Genomic DNA, 19617 nt, shown 5'->3' with positions numbered 1-19617 from the left:
GAATGAATACATCCATTTATTAAACTTTCCCATGTGCAAGATCTTCTTTGATGGGGTGTCATGGAGGCCCTTAAGGGAGGAGCACTGGGGCATAGACCTGCATAAGGCTTAGGAGCAGGTTTAAAGTCTAAGCTTTGAGTTGGGTGAAAGGGAGCTACTGAGGATTTCAGAGAGGACATAACTGGCTTTAACCTTGCACAATCTTGGAGATGACACAGCAGATGGAGAATCAGGCTGGAGGCGATGCAGAAGCATTGAATACAGTATGGTGGTGGTGATTTAATGTTGAGAACATGTAGGTTCTGAGCCAAAGAAGGTGATGGCACTGTGTAGTTTGAGACTGGGTTGGAGGGAGGGCACAGCTCACACTTTGGGTATGGAGGGAGAGGAGGAAAATACAAGTATGTGAGTGAGAAGATGCTTAGCTGCTGCTTCATTCTTGGGGCAGGTGACCAAAGAGGATAGCCATTACTCCAATGCCTTGTTTGGGGAGGAGCCTCCACCACCCTCCAGAGGTTTTAGTTTTGAATCCAGGCTGAAGCCAGAGAAAAACAAGGAGCAAAAGGGGGGGGGGGAGCCAAGAAAAAAAAAAGCAACAACAAAAAACTGAAGTAAAGTCCATGGGGTGGGGAGCTAGAAGGCCCCCTTCAAGTAGCTCAGGCCTGGCAGCTTGTGCTGGGCTTATGGGATTCCCTCTCACAGAGGATGAACAACTCGGGAAGCAAGCCCGAGCACGCACAGGGCTTGTGGGTCTGTGGGGCTGGGCCACCAGGGTCAACCCACCACCCCCACTCCAAGCAGACACAGGGGCGTGCTGTCTTTTTCTGAGCACGTCAGCTCAGGTCAGGAGTATGCAGACCCCACTGGTCCAGGGAACATGTCTTCACCCTGGGCGCCGCCTAGTGGGACCTGTGCAGGCACGGTCCTGCTGGCCCGAGGCTGCCCCCTGGTGCCGCCTCACTCCTCCCAAGGGCTCATGTCAGTGTCAATGGCCACGCAGTTGTACGCCGCATAGCGGAGCTTCTCCTCGCACACCTTGGCACTGAGGGAGACGGAGACTTGGTCAGCACCAGGTGCAGAGGTCCTTCCATCACTACGAGGGTCAGTGCGGTCAGTGCACGGGGTGATGGGTGATGGGGTTCCAGTTTGTGCACTTCAGTACTGGAAGTCCTCCTCCATCCTAGGATACCACTCCTTCCCCCACTCCCCACTCTCTAGGTTTGAGCCTAAGAAACCCACCTGGCATAATGTGGTAGGAAGAGGGTGCTTGAACAAGTTGAAGACTCAGGCAGCGCATCTGTAGTTTCATAGCTGGGAGCGTGGAGGGGCCACAGATTAGAAAGAATTGTAGGGGCACAGGGTAGGGGTCTGACATGTGAGTATGTGTGGGGGTAAGAGGGCAAAGGCCAGCCACAGACCCTTTGGACCCCTACCCCTGCCACCTGCACTCACCCCAGTTTGTCTGGGTAGATATAGATCCGTGCTGGCAGACGGCTGCGGCCAGTGACAAAGCGCAGGAAGCGGCTCCGGTCCTCTGGATGGAGAAGGAAATCAGTGCCTGCACTAATGGTGGGGGAGGTTCTACAATTTCTACCCTGTTTCTGTATCCCACAAGTGGAGTCTGAACCCAGGCATCACTCTCCCCTCTTCCACTGACCGTTGGTGAAGTTGTTCAGTGCTTCCCAAAAATATTGCACTCGAGTGTCAGATGGCTCGAAGTCCTCAAACCGGGCTGGGGACAAGGTCAGAATTCATTCTTAGGTCCCAACCTACCTAGTCCTTAAGCCTCTATCCCTGTGTTGCCCTGCCCCACACTCACTGAGCTTTCGTAGAGCGTCCACAGTGACCTCTGGGTCCCCGCACACTTTCTTCTCCAATTCCTGCCAGGTCAGCAAGTCCAGCACAGCCTGTGGCACCACCTTTAGCAGTCCTGCCTGCATGGCTGCCACCTGGAGGAGGGAGAGGCCTGGCTAGGGAAGAGGGCACAACTCCCAAATCAGTGTGTGGTGGAGTCACTTGGCATCCACTCATAGAGATAATGGGGGACATGACATGATGTTTGTTTAGCACTAGGGGCCACCTAGTTCTAGTTCATTCCCACCAACAAGCAGGAATGTAGGGCAGAGGAAAGGTAGGGGCCAGAGTTCTTGGGATTGGGTACTGGTAGCCTATTAGGCTAGGCTCTGATTATCAGGAGCTGTGCAAAGCTCTCTGTTCTCCTGGCCTCTGGGTGGTACCTGCTCCTTGCTCTCTTCTAGCCGTGTCTTCTGCACCAGTTGGATGAAACGGGAACGGTCTTCATATCCCACTATGATGCCTGCACCCCCGGGGATCAACTCTACTACTTGCTGGTCACTCAGTACAGTGGTGAATGTTAGTTCCTTCCCAAATTTGAACTCAAATGTCTCCTTGTCCATTCCTTCCATCACTTCCAAGAGCTTCACCTGGGGGTTGGAGAGAGGCAAGGAGGTAAGCCTTTCATTGTTGAGACAATGTTGTTTTCTCTCAAGATGCTCACAGGGAAGCAGGAGAGGCAAACAGGCAAGGCAGTCCTATGCAGGTAATGAGGGCAGTGAGGGGGTCAGTACAAGGGCTATGAAAGCATCAAGACAACACTTCCTTGGCTGCCAGGGAAGGTGTCCTGCAGGAAATGGCATCCAAGCTAAAACCTAAATGATGGCTGGTTGTTGGCTAGGCCACAAGGAAGTCAGGAGAGAGAACATCTTGAAAAAAGGTTGAAAGAGCAAAAGGCCTGTGGAATCTGTTTGGCTAGAGCCTGAATGTGAACTAAGTGGACAGGCATACAGAGGTCATATAAGGTTTGTCAGGTTCTGCATTTTACCCTAAGCCCAGAGCAGAGACACTGAAGGGTTTAAACAAGAGGAGGGAAATGAATTACTCTGGCTGCAGGAGATCAGATGGGTAAGAATGGACATAGGAACACCACTTTGCAGTCACTGATTGTGTCAGAAAGGAAAGTGGCCTGAATGAGGAGGAGAGCGGTGAAATAGAAGAAGTGGACAGATTCCAGAGGGAGATGTAACAGAATGTGGGAGGTGAGGAAAAAGGAGGAATGAAGGCTGACACTGAGGCCCTTGGTATGGGGAAGGGTGGGTAGTGGTGCTGTTCTGAGACAGGGACCCCTAGAGGGCAGTAGACTGGGAGGTGATGAACTCCCAGTGCTGAGCCTAAGGTTCCATCTGGGGCAGATGTCCTGCAGGCAGATGCATATATGACTCCAAACTTAGGAAAGGCTGGAGATGGAGGTAAGATTTTAGGGGTCACCAGAATAAAGAAAGTAGTTGAAGCCACGGGAACAGAAGGAGCACATGTGAGGTTAGAGAAGGTTCAAGACATCCTTTGGGAGCAGCAATCTTCAGGGGCTGCATAGAGTAAACACCAGGTCCAGGCCTTACCAGCACAGAGTCCACAGCTGGGAAGTCCTTGCTCCAACTCACTTCCTCACCAGAGAGCTGCTTCCATACAAAACCAGGCAGAGCCAGGACCTATGGGACAAATAATCACTATGGTATTCTCACATTGGGCTGCCCAGGTTTGGGTGGTTCTTCTTCTTTCCAGGGGCCAGGCTCATCTGATGTGGGTACAGATTAGGCTACTCACCAGGAATTCCTTACCCCGAAGGGCAGCCCCCATCAGCTGTCCAATCCATTCATATTTGGCAAAGTCTCGGCAGGAGGGGTTAGGCACATACATGTCCCGGGCCTCACCAGTGCCATTGCCCTGCCCCCAAGATAGAGCTGTCAGCATGGCATGGAATGGACCCTACTTTGTTGCCCCAGATTCTCCAAAGACGCCTGCACACTTTCCACCAGAGGCCCTGAATGATCCCTGACTGTAGAATAGCCCCTCCTTTCCTGTCTGCCCAGAGGCTGCCCCAGGCAACTCGGTCCCTCCTCTGCTCCCTCTCTAGTTCAGCACCTGGGAGGTTTGCAGAGATGAACAGCAGAAACAACTTGAGAAGTAGAGATAGGAGATTACCTGGTTGGCTGTGCGCACAAAGAAGGGCAGAGGCACAGGGGTGTCTGCTGAGCTAGGGCACAACTCTTCTGACATGTCTGCCAGGCTATCTCGGAAACCACCCCCTGAAATGACACAGATGCTCTCCACTGGGGAATTCAAGAGTCCTAGCCCCCATAAAGGGTTAATAAGCAGGTCTTCTATCTTGGTTAGCTCATGACCCCAGAAGCCTCTACCACTCTGAAGGCTGGACCCTTATTATCCTTTGTCAGGGCCTCACCTTGGTCAATGATGCCTTCTGCAATGAATTTACACTCCCACCACTGGTCATAGCGCATGGGCCACCTGTAAGAAGGAGTGGATGCTGGGCCATCCATGCTGGGCCAGGGCTCAGGATGGTTCACAGGATACCAGCCAGAAGTAGGGGCTACGGAGGGGTAATGGTGAAGGGTTCCAAAAGCAGTGTGCAGGTATATATAGTTTATGTAACTCCAGCACAAATCCCTCAACCTCATGCCATACCTGTAGTCCAAGGGCTTTTCATACTTGTCAGAGGGCTTCAGGCCTTCATAAACCTGGGGGCAGGGGAAAAGGGAGGGAGTTATAGGAAAGTCTGTTTCAAGATCTGGCCCCACTCTAGACCAAAGACCTTACTCAGGTTCCTCTTGGTCCAGCCCCCAGGCCCTTTACTGACCCTCCCTTGGTCCAACCCCAAGTGGTCCAGACCTGGGTGAAGACTGCGTTCTTGCAGGCAGGGTCCCTTAAGGGGCAGGCACGGTGTTCCATGGCAAGGCGCCGGTTGATGTACAGGCGTGGCATGAAGCTGGGCTTGCTGCTTTCTGAGTCACGCAAGCACTGGGCCACTAGCCCTGGCCTTTGGCGTGATAGCAGCAGGAACTGCTTCACTTGCTGGTGAGGAGAGGTGGCCAGAGCAAGACTGGCAGGCAGTCAGTCTCTGTCCAGGACCCGGAACCTTCCTCTATGCCTGGACCCAATTCCATGGTTCTAGTCCATGCCTAGTTCATCCCCCCCACGACCCTCCCCTTCCTTGTTTCCCGTCTCTCCCTTAGTCCAGTCACCGGGGTTGGGGGGGCGGGTGCTTTCTAAAACAAAAAATCAAACGTTGTCATTACCTACTTAAAACCCTTCCAATGGCTTCACTGACCTGGGACATAGTCCTTGCTTCACAGCCTGGCCCATAATGCCCTCTGCTATCAGGGCCTGCTATTTGCCTCCCCACTCCCAGCCTCATCCCCAGGTCATACTCACATTTACCTGTATACTTCTCTTAAGTCATCTAGCAGCTAACAACTCCCAGGATGCACCTCTCATGCAACCTGCCTTGTGCACACTGTCACTTCTTTACCCCAGCTCTTGTATATTTCATATACTATCTGGGAGAACAGCATGCCTACCACTGAATTTTAACTATCTGTGTCTTGCTTTTTTCCTACATTCCCAGAGCCCAGCAAAGGTCCAGGCCTAGAGTAGGTTTGAAGAACTCTGTGTAAAAGGGTGAATGCTTGCATGAACAGAAAGGAGGAGCCCACTGCTGAGACCAATACTAGGTGGGCCAGGCTCACCTTAATCTCACTGAAGGTGCCAAGCGTGTGATCCCAGGCAGGTACCAGGTGGTGTAGGACACTGTCTAGGATCTTTATGAATCTGGGGTGAGTGGATAAAGATAATGCAACTAAAGAAAGTAGCATGGATTTAAGACCCTCTCACTCCCCAACACATAAAGACAGGAGAAGGCAGGGCCCAGGGGCTGCCCTGACCCTTGAAGTGGAACAGCTTACAGTACAGGGCCTTGAGAACCTCCTTCATACAGACATGTGAGGTTCAGGATGGGGGGAAAGGACGGGCCTGGCAGGCCCAGGACCACAGCCACCTCTGCAGGAGAACAGCTCTGCGGTACAGTACTTCAGGGTCAGTGCCTTCGAGGCGTGGGTATCGCACCAGACTGGTTGGCTGGAACAGGTCTGCATTTAACCCTAGTTCCCGCTGTCTAGATGACTTGATCTTGATCCCTCGAAGACGCACGTCAATCCCATCATCTGGGGGAAGGAGTCAGAGCAAAGTTACTTAGGGCACCTACTGCCTCTTTGGTTCTCAGAGCTGAGAATGGCTCTTTGATGTTCAGACTTTTGTCACCCATAGCCCCTAGAAACTTGGGACCTTTATGAGCCCCTTCTACTCATCTGACTCTGATTATTATATTCTTTGCCAGTTCCTCCATCCATCACTGTAATATTGGGATGCCTGAGGGTCCCAACTCAGTTCTTCTTCCAGATGAGCCCAAAACCTCTATGGCTTTAAGGAAGGCATATACCTGGCGCCTCCCACCTGGCTCAGGCCCAAAGCTTCAAATCCTGGAGTTTGATAGCCTTCATCCCAACTCCAACCCCATTTCTTCTCTACACTCACTAACAGCTAGCCACTATCTATACTCTGTCACTCCCTTTCCCTCCTTATAGCCTTAAGCCCCACCTCGGCACTCCACGATGCGGATCTCGATGACTGGGAGATGAACGGTCATGTCCTCCAGGACACATACATCCCCGATCAGGGTCCTGAGGAGATGGATGTGAGGCACTTTGAATACCCCTTGCCTGTAGGGATTGCTGGGCTCTAACCTAACCTTATGCTTCCAAGTGGGGGCAGGCCCCATTACTAGAATCATGCCCCATGTCCCCTCCCAGACCAGCTTGCTCACTCACTCATCAATGCTCACGTCACTCAGCTTCTTCAGGTTGTCACCTTCGCCTCCATAGATCACTACCCGCTTAGGCATAAAGTTGTCATCTGTGGTATCCACTGTGAGCAGCAGCTTCCTAGGTGGTCAGAGTATACACATAGGTCTTTGTATACTTATAAGCACTTGGCCTGCCCACCCTGTCCTACCTCAGAGCCCACTCACTTGACAATGGTGCCCTTTTTCATGGTAAGCCGTACCCAGTGCTGGCACTGGGAACCATCACTCTCCCAGTAGGTGTCTGCATTACTGTCCGTCAGGCAGGACACATTGAACTCCTCCTGGGGTGGGGCAGAGAGGTGGAGTCAGTGTTTACCCCACTCTCTGCACTGGGAAGTGTGCTTTGGGCCAGGGAGCACAAGAAAAAAAATACATGGAGCTGGTCAAAAGCACAGCTGGTATGTGTGCAAGTGGGGATTCCTACAGGACTTCCAAAATACAGTGCTGGACTAAGTCTGGCCTGTGGGGTTCAGGTTTGGCCCTGGCTTAGAGGTGAGGGTTCTGGATCTAGCAAGATGGGACATCTTGCTTGGGGTGGGAGGAGTCCCAGCACCCACCGTGTAGGAGGAAACGTCTATGCTCTCCACATACTGCTTCACGCTACCCAGGTTCTCATCTTCCTTGCCCAGGTGGTCGTACAAGAAGTGGATCAGGTCTTCGTCACACTCGTAGGTCCACGTCGGGGGCACATAGCTAAGCAACCCCAAGTCCCTAATTAGGTCAGGCCCAGACCTGCAGATCCTTCCTCCCTATCCCACCCCAGCGCACTCACAGTAGCCTTTGTACAGCTTCCGTGTATGCCTCGGCTGGCTGGGGCCTTGATCCAAGGCGATGAGAGTATGTCAGGTCCACTACTTGTTCCCATCTGTGGGCACAGAGTAGGGGGTGGGATGGGGAGACATCACTGGGCAGAATGACACCCCCAGTGGGCTTTCTCCAGAGCTCAATTTCCACCAATCTAGGCCTCCAGAAGCTTCACCCCAGCTCCATTCAGGTGCCGCCCCTTCCTGCTCTTAACCCGGCCTTCAGTCCACATCCCACCTCCCTCGCTGTGCCACACTTCCTTCCCGGCCTAGGTATCAGGCATCAAGCTCCGCCCTTTCAAGTGCAGCACCTGAGCACAGGTCGGTAGTCCACGCCAAAGAGCTGCTGCTGCCGCTGAAGATGGTCAGGTGTGTCGATGGGTACGAGGCGGGCCCCGCCCTCGGCCGGTCGGCACACCAGCAGCCAGCCTTCGTTCAGTCCGCAGTCGCCCAGGTGTTCTGCCAGCTGCTCCTGCCAAGAAGCGCAAGATGGGAACAGCCGTCAGGGAACTGCCCAGCGGCCCGCCCTGCCCAGCCCAAGGCAAAGAACACGGAACGCAATGCCAGCTCAATATGGGGGTGGGGAGGAGAACAGCCTGGAGCTTCCCTGGCCCCGGGGTCTTTTGCGGAGCCCAGGGCAGGCCTGGGAGTACCTTGGTCAGCTTCACCCAGAGCCCGTGGCCGTTGCACAGCTCCTCTCCGGTAGTACGCACGCAGGCGCCGCGCCGGAGCTCAATGCTGTCGCGGGCAGCGCGGAGGGGCCCGGAGCCGGTACCAGGGGCGGGGCCCGCGGCTCCCACGCGCAGCCCCAGGCCCTCCGCCTCCCACACCGGCAGCAACACGCGCGAGGGTCCCGCCGGGTCCTTGTAAAGCTTGTAGAGCACCTCGCGCGGCACGAAGGCCAACGCCTTTGGTAGCGGCCGTCCGGCGCGGAGGCTCTGAGCTGCCTCCGCCAGGAAGCGCACGCGGCCCAGCAGCTGCCGAGGGGACTCTAGAGCAGCGCCCGGGCCTGGGCCCGCCATGGCGAAACAGCAAAAAGAAAGGCCAGAGGTGGCTGAGCTGCTAAAGCCGCCGCCACGAAGGCTTATCAAGCTTCTCACCACGCTCTGCCCCGCCTTCGGCCAGCCCTTGCCGTAAATTCTGGACTAAGGGCATCCCTCGCGCCCGCCGTATTATCCTACGTACCCGGATACTTAATCTTTTTGCAAACCAACGTGCCTCCCACTCAGCCAACCAGACCCAAGTTCAGTATTCTCTAACCTGATCAGTCTCCCCTTTTTCATCTTTATTGCTGCTACCATTTTATACCCTCATTGAACCACAATCATCTAGCCTGAATCATTGTAACAGCCATTTTTCTCATTCTCTGGCCTCCTGTTTTTGCCTTCCCACACCCAATGAGTCATACTAAAACCAGAAGAATCTTTAAAAATCTTCTAGATATCCTCTCAGGCTCCCCATCCTAGGGGCAGTGTTGCAAAAACGTTTGGGAGAATAATCCCCTGCTCGACCCTACCAGTGACACGAGTTTTGAGTTGTTCAGGCTTGCTCCTGGTAGTTATTCCTAATCCTAGGACACAGTTTCTCCCAGTAATCCTGAACCAGAAGAGAAGAAAAGTGCAAGGTGGGAAAGGGACTCCAAGGTGGTTAGATAGGATAGAGGCAAAAAAAAAAAAAAAAAAAAAAAAAAAAAAAAAGAAAGAAAGAAAGAAAAAGAAAGATGGACAGGTGTTGAAGTACAACCATGGAGGAAAAGGAAACTTTGTCTTGTGCCCTCCCCTGCAACCAGTTTTACTGAGATATAATTCATACTCCATATAATTTACCCATCTAAAGTGTACAATTCAATGGTTTTTGATATATTAATTTTTAAAATTGTGGTAAGTGTAACAAAATTTTCCATTTTAACCATTTTAAGAGTACCATTATCTATTTTCAAAACTTTTTCATCACTCTAAATAGAAACTCTTTCTCTTTAAGCAATAACTCCTCATGGCCTCCTCTTCCCAGCCCCTGGCAAATTCTAATCTACTTTCTGCCTCTATGAATTAGCCTATTCTAGATATTCTATAGTGGAACCATACAATATTTGTCCCTTTGTATCTGTCTTATTTCACTTAGCATAATATTACAATAATATTGTAGCATGTATCAAAACTTAATGTATTTTTATGGGCTGAATAACATTCCATTATACATATGTGTGTGTGTGTGTGTATATATATATATATATATAGTATATGTGTATATATACACATACATATACACACTACATGTAGCTTATCTATTTATCTGTTCATGGACACTTGGATGGAAACTTTGTTTTAATATAATTTTCAAATAACCAAAGTTATCAAGAAAGAAATAATAAATGACATCATGTAATTTGGTCAGGTTTCCTTTTTTTTTTTCCTCCCTAGGAAGTTGGGAATGTAGTGCCCCACTTCCCTTCTCTCCAAGCTATTTGTATGCTACCACACTACTACAGAATAAAGTGAACAAGAAAATCTCACAAGGGCGCCTGCATGACCTGGACTCTGAAGACATCTCCAGCCTCTTTAATTTCACCAGATTAATCTTCTGGTTCCCATAATAGGTATCTGTTCTTTTGCGTCTTCTTCTTTTTTTTCTTTTTTAATTTTTTTAAACGTTTATTTTTGAGAGAGAGAGAGAGAGACAGAGCACAACCCAGGGAGGGGTAGAGAGAGGGGCAAACACAGAATCCCAAGCAGGCTCCAGGCTCTGAGCTGCCAGCACAGAGCCCGAGGTGGGGCTTGAACTCCCGAACCGTGAGATCATGACCTGAGCTGAAGTCGGACACCTAACCGACTGAGCCATCCAGGCGCCCCTTTTGCGTCTTCTTTTTGCACATGCTGTTCCTTCTGCCTGGAATACCCCCACTGCTTTCCCCAGCTAAGCGAGGAGCTTTTGCTGGCTGCTTCTAGCTTTTTCCTCATAAAACATTTACTATTATGCTTGCCAATTCTGTTTCCCCACCAGTCTGTAGCTTCCTAAAGGAAGGGGCTGTCTTGGTCACCACTGTAACCTCCGCATCTATTATACTGCCCGCCTCTTCGTAGGTTATATAAATATTTAATGATTTCATTTCCCCGGATGGCTTGGTTCTGTAACCGACGGTGTGCCTAGTCATTACGCATAAGATTGTTAGAATCATTGAGCGTGGGAGTAAAAGTGAATCTTGGGCTGAATCTTCGGGATTACCAGGGCATCCTGGTAACGCCTCCTCACCATCTCCTCATCAGAGGAGAGGAAACTGCTGATGCCATGGTAAGGTGTAGTTATAGCGAGGTTCTTGGGGGTGGGGTGGGCGTGGGGCGGCGTTTCTTGCTGCGTCGCTACAGCGGACTTTACGGTGACGGAGGTAGGGTGGTCCTACAGGCAGCAGCCGGGACAGCCCGGGAGCTGTTGCTGGAGTCTGATCATGTGACTTTCAACATGGCTACGGCCCTGGTTCATTCCAGGAAGGGGTGGAGCCTGATCTCAGAGCAGGTTCCAGTTCAGTTTAAAGTGCGGACTGTGCTTGCAGTCGCTGACAGCTTATCATGGAGGCTAACGGGTTGGGGTGAGTTCCCTGCACCACGAGGTGTGGCCAGTGTGGCTTCTGATCTGAGTCTTCCAACTCAGAAATCTGCCGCTATACCCCTCTTCCTCCACCCTGGAGCGCTCCCAAACCGAACTCCAGTCGCTGGAATCCCGAATCCTCCACCCATGGATTCCCGAGACTTTCATTTAGGGGATGTCCCCAGGACTTTCTAATCCTCAATTAAGATCCGTATTTCGGCACCGTCTACTCTGATCTCTCCTTGACTGTCCCTCAGCCTGGGGATCTATAAGCTCCGGAACCAGCCCATAGGTACCCCAGTTCCTGAGATTTTTCTGGTCCAGAGACCCTAATCAATCCTTACTGAGCTTTCCTTCCCCCTCTCCCCAGTCTTTCTAGTGGCTTTGGCTTTGAGCTGGGGGGAGTTGGGACTGTGTTAAATAGAGGCCCCAGCGCGGGCCCTTCTAGTCTTGTGCGCCATCTGATAGGCAAAGAACAGGCGGAATGGGTGGGGAGCCACAGCTTAGGAACTGGCCTGGAGAAGGCAGATAGTGGTGTTGGAATGAATTCGCCTTAAGAACCCAGGCCTTTCCCAACCCCCAATCTAGTTTACTGACACCTACCCCCACCCCCTCCTGATCTCCAGATCCCAGGGTTTTCCAGAGCTGAAGAATGACACGTTCCTGCGAGCAGCATGGGGAGAAGACACAGATTACACTCCCGTTTGGTGCATGCGGCAGGCAGGCCGCTACTTACCAGGTCAGGGTCAGAGCTTGGGAGTCTAGGTGAAACTCTGGAGGGTGAAGTTTTTTGAGGGGCAGGGGAGGGGTTCAGAGGTTCCTCAAGGTGGAGCCCTGCCTTCCCTCTTCTGTTTGCAGAGTTTAGGGAAACTAGGGCTGCCCAGGACTTTTTCAGCACCTGTCGCTCCCCAGAGGCCTGCTGTGAATTGACTTTGCAGGTGAGAACTCCACAAAAAAGGGAGGAATTTATGCCCTCTGCTTGCCTCCTAGTAACCTGTCTTCTATTTCCTACAGCCACTGCGTCGCTTCCCTTTGGATGCTGCCATCATCTTCTCTGACATCCTTGTTGTACCCCAGGTACCTGCTCAAACCTGATGAGTAAGAAAGGGTAAAGATAGTCAAAGCTCAAGATAAGCACTTATCTTCACCTAACAGGGAAAAACTTGGGCCGAAAGAGATGGAGTGTGGCTGAGTTTCATTCTCCTTTTCCTCCTTCTTGGCATGGGCTAAACAGCCTTTCCTTCTAGAGTTACAGGTTGGGAATCCAGATATTTTCTCCCCCTCCAGGCACTGGGCATGGAGGTGACTATGGTGCCTGGCAAAGGGCCTAGCTTCCCAGAGCCATTAAGAGAAGAGCGGGACTTAGAACGCCTCCGGGATCCAGCAACAGTGGCCTCTGAGCTGGGCTATGTGTTCCAGGCCATCACCCTCACTCGACAACGGCTAGCTGGGCGTGTGCCGCTGATTGGCTTTGCTGGTGCCCCGGTAATGTGGAACATGGCAGGGACTTGGGCATGGGAAAATCACTCTGGAGGGTCTAGTGTACACAAAGGAAGGAAGTATCAGTCTGGCTTTTACACCTGTGACATTCTCTTTGTATCCTTTTGCAGTGGACTTTGATGACATACATGGTTGAGGGTGGCAGCTCAAGCACCATGGCTCAGGCCAAGCGCTGGCTTTACCAGAGACCGCAGGCTAGTCACCAGTTGCTTCGCATCCTCACTGATGCTCTGGTCCCATATCTGGTAGGACAAGTGGCTGCTGGTGCCCAGGTGGGTCCTGAGGGAGAGAAATAGGCTGGGGTCTAGAAGGAAAAGAAGCAGCAGAGTTTCCTACATCTGAGAGGATAAGTGTCTTAATGCCAGGCATGAAAGAAGCTTGGCCTGCAGTGATTTGGCTGGCGCAGCTAAGCCCACCTTGATGTTGACATTGGCAATGCTGTATGTGTTAAAAAACCAAAATTAGCACTGGGATCTAAAGAAGGCAAAACTTTTTGAATGGAACTGGGTTTATAGGCTTAGGCAGTATGAGGGTCTGAAGTCACTAGGGAAAAATTGAGATACTTTCTGTGTGTGAGGCCTGAGATTCTTCCTCTTTGTGTGTTATATATTTCTCTTTACTACCTCCCAACTGTAGGCATTGCAGCTCTTTGAGTCCCATGCAGGGCATCTTGGCCCACAACTCTTCAATAAATTTGCACTGCCCTATATCCGTGATGTGGCTAAGCGCGTGAAGGCCAGGCTGCAGGAGTCAGGCCTGGCACCAGTGCCCATGGTAAGGATGGGGAAAGAGTAAGTGAAGGTGGGCCTGTGGAACTTTCAGGGTATTTCCTGCATGGACTGAAGTGACCACTAGAGGGCAGCAGAGGCGCAGCCAAGATAGGTTAGTGGGCATAGCAAGGTCCTTTTGTAGCCTTAGAGGTCTGCCCTTTTCCAGATCATCTTTGCTAAAGATGGACATTTTGCCCTGGAAGAGCTGGCCCAAGCTGGCTACGAGGTGGTTGGGCTTGACTGGACAGTGGCCCCAGAGAAAGCCCGGTGAGTGATGGTGGGTGAGGTGGAGAGGGTGCAGCTGCCATGTGTGCAATCACCAGAACGTGGCACTGACTCTGCTTTCAGGGAACGTGTGGGGAAGACGGTGACCTTGCAGGGCAACCTGGACCCCTGTGCCCTGTATGCATCTGAGGTATCAATCCGAGTTCCTGTGTATGTCTGTGAGTTTGTGTACTCCCATGATTGTGGATATGGTTGTGTGTATTACTGTGTGTTTGTGTCTTTATTATATGTGTTTGTCCCTCTAAGTGAGCTCTAGTAAAGCAGGATTTTTTTTTTTATAATTGTTCATTTGTGTTGTCTTAGGGCCTGGCCCATATTAAGCATCCAGTAGACTTTTTTGAGTGAATGATTGAATGAATAACACTTAGTAGAAGCATGTCTACATGTGTATGTGTCACTATTATGTATAGTGAGTGTAGGGTTTGCTGGCCCCCCTGTAGCCAGTGCCCTGTTGGTCCCCCAGGAGGAGATTGGACGGCTGGTGCAGCAGATGCTGAATGACTTTGGGCCACAGCGCTATATTGCCAACCTGGGCCATGGACTTTACCCTGACATGGACCCAGAACATGTGGGGGCCTTTGTGGATGCCGTGCACAGATACTCACGTCTGCTTCGACAGAACTGAGCATACATGTTTTCCCTCAACTGCCACTAACAAAGATGATTGATTGTTTCCAGGAGAATAAAAGTTCAGAGTTGGAGTCTAGCGTATACTTTCATTTGTGAAAGATCTTTGCCCTTATCCTCAGTTCCTTCTTAGCCTCTGCTCCTTCCTGGATGCCCCTTTCTGCATCCTCTCCACAAGTCATAGGAGCTTAGATGTCAGTGAATATGTACTGTAGGACTTAATGTCAGCGCTCTCACCACCATCATGCTCTCAGCTCTCCAAGCATGAAAGCTAAATGGGGTTGGGTAAAGCTTCCTGGCAGCTGAAGCTGTGACATTTGCAGAGAAATGGGGTCTCACAGCATACACAGCCAGATTTATAGGGATTTGTGTCTGAAAGGGAGGGGAGTGTATATCAGAGAGGAGCATAAAATTGGCTAGAATATTTCAGAGAGGCCTGTTGAGGAAGATGGAATTTAGGTAAGCAGGGAGAAACTGAGAGGCCTTCAGCTTTGACACCAAAATATGGGGGAGGACATAAAGACTCAAAACTAGAATGCTTAGGATTAAAGATTTAGACTTGCATCTTTAAGGTGAGAAGGTCTCTGAGGCCAAAAGGCCCTATGGTGCTCAGGGTTGCTCTGCATTCTTTTCTGAGCATACAATCTAATTTTCTCAGGACCTTGGTGTTTCTTTTTTATTTATTTTTATTTTTTTTTAATGTTTATTTATTTTTGAGACAGAGAGAGACAGAGCATGAACGGGGGAGGGTCAGAGAGAGAGGGAGACACAGAATCGGAAGCAGGCTCCAGGCTCTGAGCAGTCAGCACAGAGCCCGACGCGGGGTTCGAACTCACGGACCGCAAAATTGTGACCTGAGCCGAAGTCGGACGCTTAACCGACTGAGCTACCCAGGCGCCCCAGGACCTTGGTGTTTCTACCCATCATGGTGGTACCTACCTCATGGGACAAGGTCTGAGGTACCTGTGGACACTGGAGAGGGGTGTGGTATGGCAGGAAACTCTTCATTTGTCATTCTCCCTCACCTTAAACTACTAGGAACCCACTGCACTATCAGCCCAACCAATTCCTTGTCCCAGCCTGGGGCAATGCAGAAGAGAGAAAAGGGCCCATTTATTGAGAGAACACAATTTCTGATTTTAGAAAAATGATATTTTCTGTGATCCATGATTTATTCATAGAAAAGCACTGTGAGTTCACACACTTGCTAAAAAAACGGCAATCGTGATACGTGATACAGAAATGGGAGTGTCTTCTTTTTTGAAACCAACCTATTGGGGCTGAGAGGTTGTAGGGGCCCATGGCTGGACAGTAAGACTTAAGTAGCCACAAACAGTGAAAACAACTTACTGATTAGTGTGGAGAAAAAAGAGACACAGTTTGTCAAAGAAGAACATAAAGCAGACAGGTCCTTAGTTCACATTCTACCTATACCACCCCTTTCCTATCATCCCCCCACCCCCTACTCGGGAACTAAAACGTGAAACAGTAAACACCAAGACACTGGCATCCAAATGACTCTTCTGAAAGCCCTCACTACCTCCTATAACAATTCCAGGCTGAGCACAGGGGTCAGGAAGGTAGTAGGAACTTGGTACACTGTGGACGTCAGCTAGGGCTAAGACAGGCATTGCCCACTAGGGGTAGAAACTACTCAGAAAGGGAAAGGCCAAATGCATTCCAGCCCCAGCCTCCAAAACAGTGACCAATGGGCAGGCAGAGGAAGCTTGAGGTAGAAAGGCAAGGGAAGCAAGTATAGGGCAAGAAGAGAACTGGAGCTAAAGGAGCCCCTCTTGGGGTAGAAGGAGACTAGTGCTTAGAAGCTTGTTTGGTGAGAGAATGGTGAGTAAGGGAGGCAAAGAGATGGGGAACGTGTTTAGCTGGTGGGAGAGGTGACGAGGAATGGGGAAGAGAGATCTGGCAAAAAGAAAAGGAACACATTCATGCAGATCCTCCAACAAATTCACAGACATACTTGCATGTCAAAATACACATAGGTACACGTATAAAGACACACCAATGGAGAGCAAGCATACAAACATGTTTTTACACATGCATCTGTGTATGCACCCCCCACTAAACGTGCACTGACAAACATGAACACACAGGTATGTATTCTTACATGTTGACAAATGTGTATACCCTCACACAGAAACCTACAGTCCAGCACACAGATATGTACTCACATGTACACACACAACTGACATACACATAAATATATATGCACAAACAGGTATGCACAGATCTATCTACACACACAGATACATGTACTTAGCCATACAGATACATACACACGCATACATAACTAGAGATAAAACCAGATACTCTCTAACACAAAGATGACCAGAGTAGATAAAAATGAGTATGAGCTTAGTGGCCTCCCAGACCTTCACTCTCCCCTTGAACTTGTTTCTCAGGAGCTCAACAGGCTCCTAGAGAACCTGTGTGTAGCAGGAGCAAGAGCTTCACTGTTCTCATGGCTTCATGAGGCAAGAGTCTAAGTCCAGTCCTGGCCCTGCCCCTCTCCCACCACTGGGCTATAGATGACCCGTGTCTGCAGGCTGGGTTTCTGCATAGACTGGACCTGGGATTTATTATAACTGGCCGTTGTTCTCCCTGCCACCCCTACTCTTCCTCTGCAAACAGTATATACTCTGCAAGGGAAACCTGAGAAATGGTTGTGAGTCTCCTCAGAAAACAAGCCTATCTTCCCACCCACAGCTACTTCAAGTACCCATCAAATTAGAACCAGAATTATAAATAGTTACAACTTTACAATGTAATTGGCAACACATATACTATAGTATTTACAGTACCATAAATGCTTCTGTTTCTCTGGTTAAGCAATCCCTGAGACGGAACAGTGTTCTGTGTTTGCCAAGGGAGAGTGGGCCAATGCCCAGGACACGCAGGATATAGGGGCGTGAGGTGGCATGTTGTGGGGTTTCTGATTGATCTGCAGGGCCCAGTTCCTTCAGGAACAGTGGGCTGTAGTGAGAACCTTGCCAAGGAAGGCATATTGGCTAGAGTTGGACTTTCCCATGCTTAGCCCTGTGGTCCTTTGGCTTCAGCCACAGGTGCTCAGAGTCCTCTCAGGGTGGACAAATGTTTTGGTGTCCTTGGCCTGACCTGTGGTACTTGGGAGCCCAGGCTGCCCTGGCAGTGAGCTGTCCGCTTTCTCAGCCAAAGCGCTCTCGTACCAGCAGCATCAGCTTCTTCTTGCCTTTGTAGATTTGTTTGAGGTTGTCGATGAATTGGGCAAACTGCAGGTGGCCATCCTGGGGCAGCAGGAAGGTCTCCCGAGCTTTGCTCAGAAACTCAATGAACTCTCCGTAGTGGCGAGGGCTGATGTGTGTCAGGCGTGAGTGTGTAGTGTTGATATAGGCATTGATGGTGGCGTCCAGCAGCTGGCGGAGTGGAGCTTTGTCAGTGGACATGAGCTTTCCAGAGCTGCGGCGGCCTGGGATACCAGCCAGGCCAGGTGCAGTCACTGTGCAACGCCGCAAGATGTCTGAAAGCACTGTGGCACAGTGCACACTCTTCACCACAAGGGGAATGAGGGCCGCCAGCTCATTCTTGCCCAGAGAGTGGCTGAGGGCACACGCCCAGAGCACATCATTGATGGCCGGATGGGTATCCTGGTTGTAGGCCAGGTTGAGATGGCTCATGGCCAGAGAGGCCAATTTGAAGGCACGTAGCGGGTAGCCACGGAGCTCCATGTAGCGGGCAATGGTGAATAGTTGTGAATGCGTCATGCCACCAGTGGCAGCATCAATGGCGATCTGGTAGGCTGCCTCAAAGGCGATGTGGTCTTTCTCACAGAGTGTAAGGGCTGACAGGGCACAGCTCTGTGGATCCTTCATGGCACACTGTAGAGCCAGCGTGCGAGCACAGCTAGCTAGCTCCTCCCGCTGTGGATAGTCAAGACTGAGGCGCAGGATAGTGGTGTGGGATACAGCTGTGGCAGCCACAATGCTAGTAGCCTCAGTGGGAGTGAAGAGTGTGTACCAGCTCTGCAAAATGCTCACCAAGGCCCGCACACCTGTCAGGGAGAGCCTGAGCTCAGCCGTGGCCATCCAGGTCTCCATCCAGGTCTGCCCAGATTACCATCTGGGGTCAGAACTTGGCCTGCAGAGATGAGTTCTCCCTTTTCCTCAGTAGCCTTGAGATGATCTGAGGCAAACTAGGGAGCATCCCAGATGGCCAGACCCTGTTTGGGGTCTCTTCCCATCCCTTCCTTCCCCAAGTCAGAGGGTTGAAGATTTCTGCAGGTGCTCTTAGCGCCTCACAAGGATGGAGCAACAGAGCCTGTAGTCTACCTGTCCCAATGCAGGGGTTGCAGATCTGCCTGGGGGCTCTGGCTGCAGAGGGGCCTCTCGGGATAGTCTTATGCTGGGACATTGGGCTCTAAATGGGGGTCTGAGCCTCCAAGTTGCCTGAGGTTTTTCAGAGGCATAGACAGGGACTGGGACCAAACCACTGGGCCAACTACCGCCCAAGGGTGCACTTACATACTGGTGGCTGAAAATTCAATCTCTCATACATGTCTCTGATCAGAGGGTCAAAGTGCTGCTGACATCAGGGTATGTCTAAGCAGTGAGGGCAGAGCTTGGGCTAGCTAAACAAAGGCCATCTTTCCTACCACCAGCCCCATCAGTAATAGGAATATGAGAGCTCTAAGTATTTGCTGTCTTGTCCCAAGAGTAGGGCCTAGGAGCTCCTGTCCCCTGGGGGTAGAGGGAGGTGGGAGACTCACCCACTTCTGTAGCACATGTTACCAACCACCGCACCATCTCCCGGCGCCTCCAGTTAAGAGTTGATAAGGTCATCCTCATCACCTGGGCAAAAAAGAGGCATTTCCAGTGGGCTAAGCTTAACTGTTAGGCCCTCTACATCCCCACATCCCCTTGCCATTCATTTATGCAACAAGTATTTATTAGTGCTTTAAGCAGCCATCTCTCTCCTGATAAGTAGACAGGTTTAATTTCTGCCCCACCCCTCCCGCCAATCAGATAGAAGGCTTCTCTGATGACCTATAACAAATAAAGTCCTTATTATCACACCTTGCTTGATTTGACTTGGAGGGATAAGGAGGGGGTGGGGAGAAGATGGGGACCCTATGGAGCCTAAAGCTACATTTCTTCTGGCCTCAACTTCAAAATGGAGCCCAATTTAGAGAGTCTTCACCTAGAGGTCTAGCCTAAAAGTTGTGCTCTGGGGACACAGAAAGAACCAGACTTGGCCCATGCCCAGTACCTTTGGGATCTTATCTTTACCATTTATCACAAGGCCAGAAGCCTAAAGTGAGGATGACCCA

At 50.8% G+C, this 19617-nt stretch overlaps 3 protein-coding genes across 6 annotated transcripts in view; 1 reads left to right on the top strand and 2 right to left on the bottom strand.

Annotated features, from left to right (window-relative positions):
• HECTD3 (HECT domain E3 ubiquitin protein ligase 3) lies at nucleotides 1–8591 on the bottom strand. 2 transcript variants are annotated; one of them, XM_047084507.1, is made up of 21 exons: nucleotides 8190–8591; nucleotides 7848–8008; nucleotides 7506–7598; nucleotides 7291–7426; nucleotides 6899–7014; nucleotides 6699–6812; nucleotides 6469–6551; nucleotides 5870–6035; nucleotides 5562–5643; nucleotides 4705–4887; nucleotides 4501–4553; nucleotides 4259–4323; nucleotides 4000–4103; nucleotides 3622–3741; nucleotides 3417–3506; nucleotides 2238–2444; nucleotides 1820–1949; nucleotides 1658–1732; nucleotides 1453–1534; nucleotides 1240–1311; nucleotides 1–1093 (listed from the first exon to the last, which is right to left on the bottom strand). In XM_047084507.1, the coding sequence occupies exons 1-21, from the start codon at nucleotides 8556–8558 to the stop codon at nucleotides 958–960; spliced, it is 2637 nt and encodes an 878-aa protein (XP_046940463.1). In that variant the 5' UTR covers nucleotides 8559–8591; the 3' UTR covers nucleotides 1–957. The 2 variants fall into 2 exon arrangements, with proteins under 2 accessions (XP_046940463.1, XP_046940464.1); XM_047084508.1 differs by having other exon boundaries at nucleotides 1–1042.
• Nucleotides 8592–11031: 2440 nt separating this feature from the next.
• UROD (uroporphyrinogen decarboxylase) lies at nucleotides 11032–14374 on the top strand. Of its 3 annotated transcripts, none has more exons than XM_047083622.1 (10): nucleotides 11032–11119; nucleotides 11745–11857; nucleotides 11977–12056; nucleotides 12133–12195; nucleotides 12406–12603; nucleotides 12729–12890; nucleotides 13255–13392; nucleotides 13555–13655; nucleotides 13737–13803; nucleotides 14137–14374. In XM_047083622.1, exons 1-10 carry the CDS (start codon nucleotides 11100–11102, stop codon nucleotides 14296–14298), a joined length of 1104 nt encoding a protein of 367 aa, XP_046939578.1. In that variant the 5' UTR covers nucleotides 11032–11099; the 3' UTR covers nucleotides 14299–14374. The 3 variants fall into 3 exon arrangements, with proteins under 3 accessions (XP_046939578.1, XP_046939581.1, XP_046939579.1); XM_047083625.1 differs by having other exon boundaries at nucleotides 14114–14268; XM_047083623.1 differs by lacking the exon at nucleotides 11032–11119 and adding an exon at nucleotides 11151–11410.
• Nucleotides 14375–17479: 3105 nt separating this feature from the next.
• Nucleotides 17480–19617, bottom strand: part of ZSWIM5 (zinc finger SWIM-type containing 5) — a 265035-nt gene continuing 262897 nt past the window's right edge. Inside the window, exons 13-14 of the mRNA XM_047085261.1 lie at nucleotides 19057–19138; nucleotides 17480–18342 (exon numbers count right to left, since the gene is read on the bottom strand). Of these exons, the coding sequence (XP_046941217.1) occupies nucleotides 17480–18342; nucleotides 19057–19138 (945 nt within the window). The remainder of the gene's footprint in view (nucleotides 18343–19056; nucleotides 19139–19617) is intronic.

The sequence above is a fragment of the Lynx rufus genome, unplaced genomic scaffold, assembly GCF_022079265.1.
Source record: "Lynx rufus isolate CCGP_SWC_20201006 ecotype Redwood Valley unplaced genomic scaffold, mLynRuf1.p SCAF_2, whole genome shotgun sequence".
NCBI lineage: Eukaryota > Metazoa > Chordata > Mammalia > Carnivora > Felidae > Lynx > Lynx rufus.
Note: the sequence above shows the minus strand (reverse complement) of the source record. Positions and strands in the feature narration are given on the sequence as shown.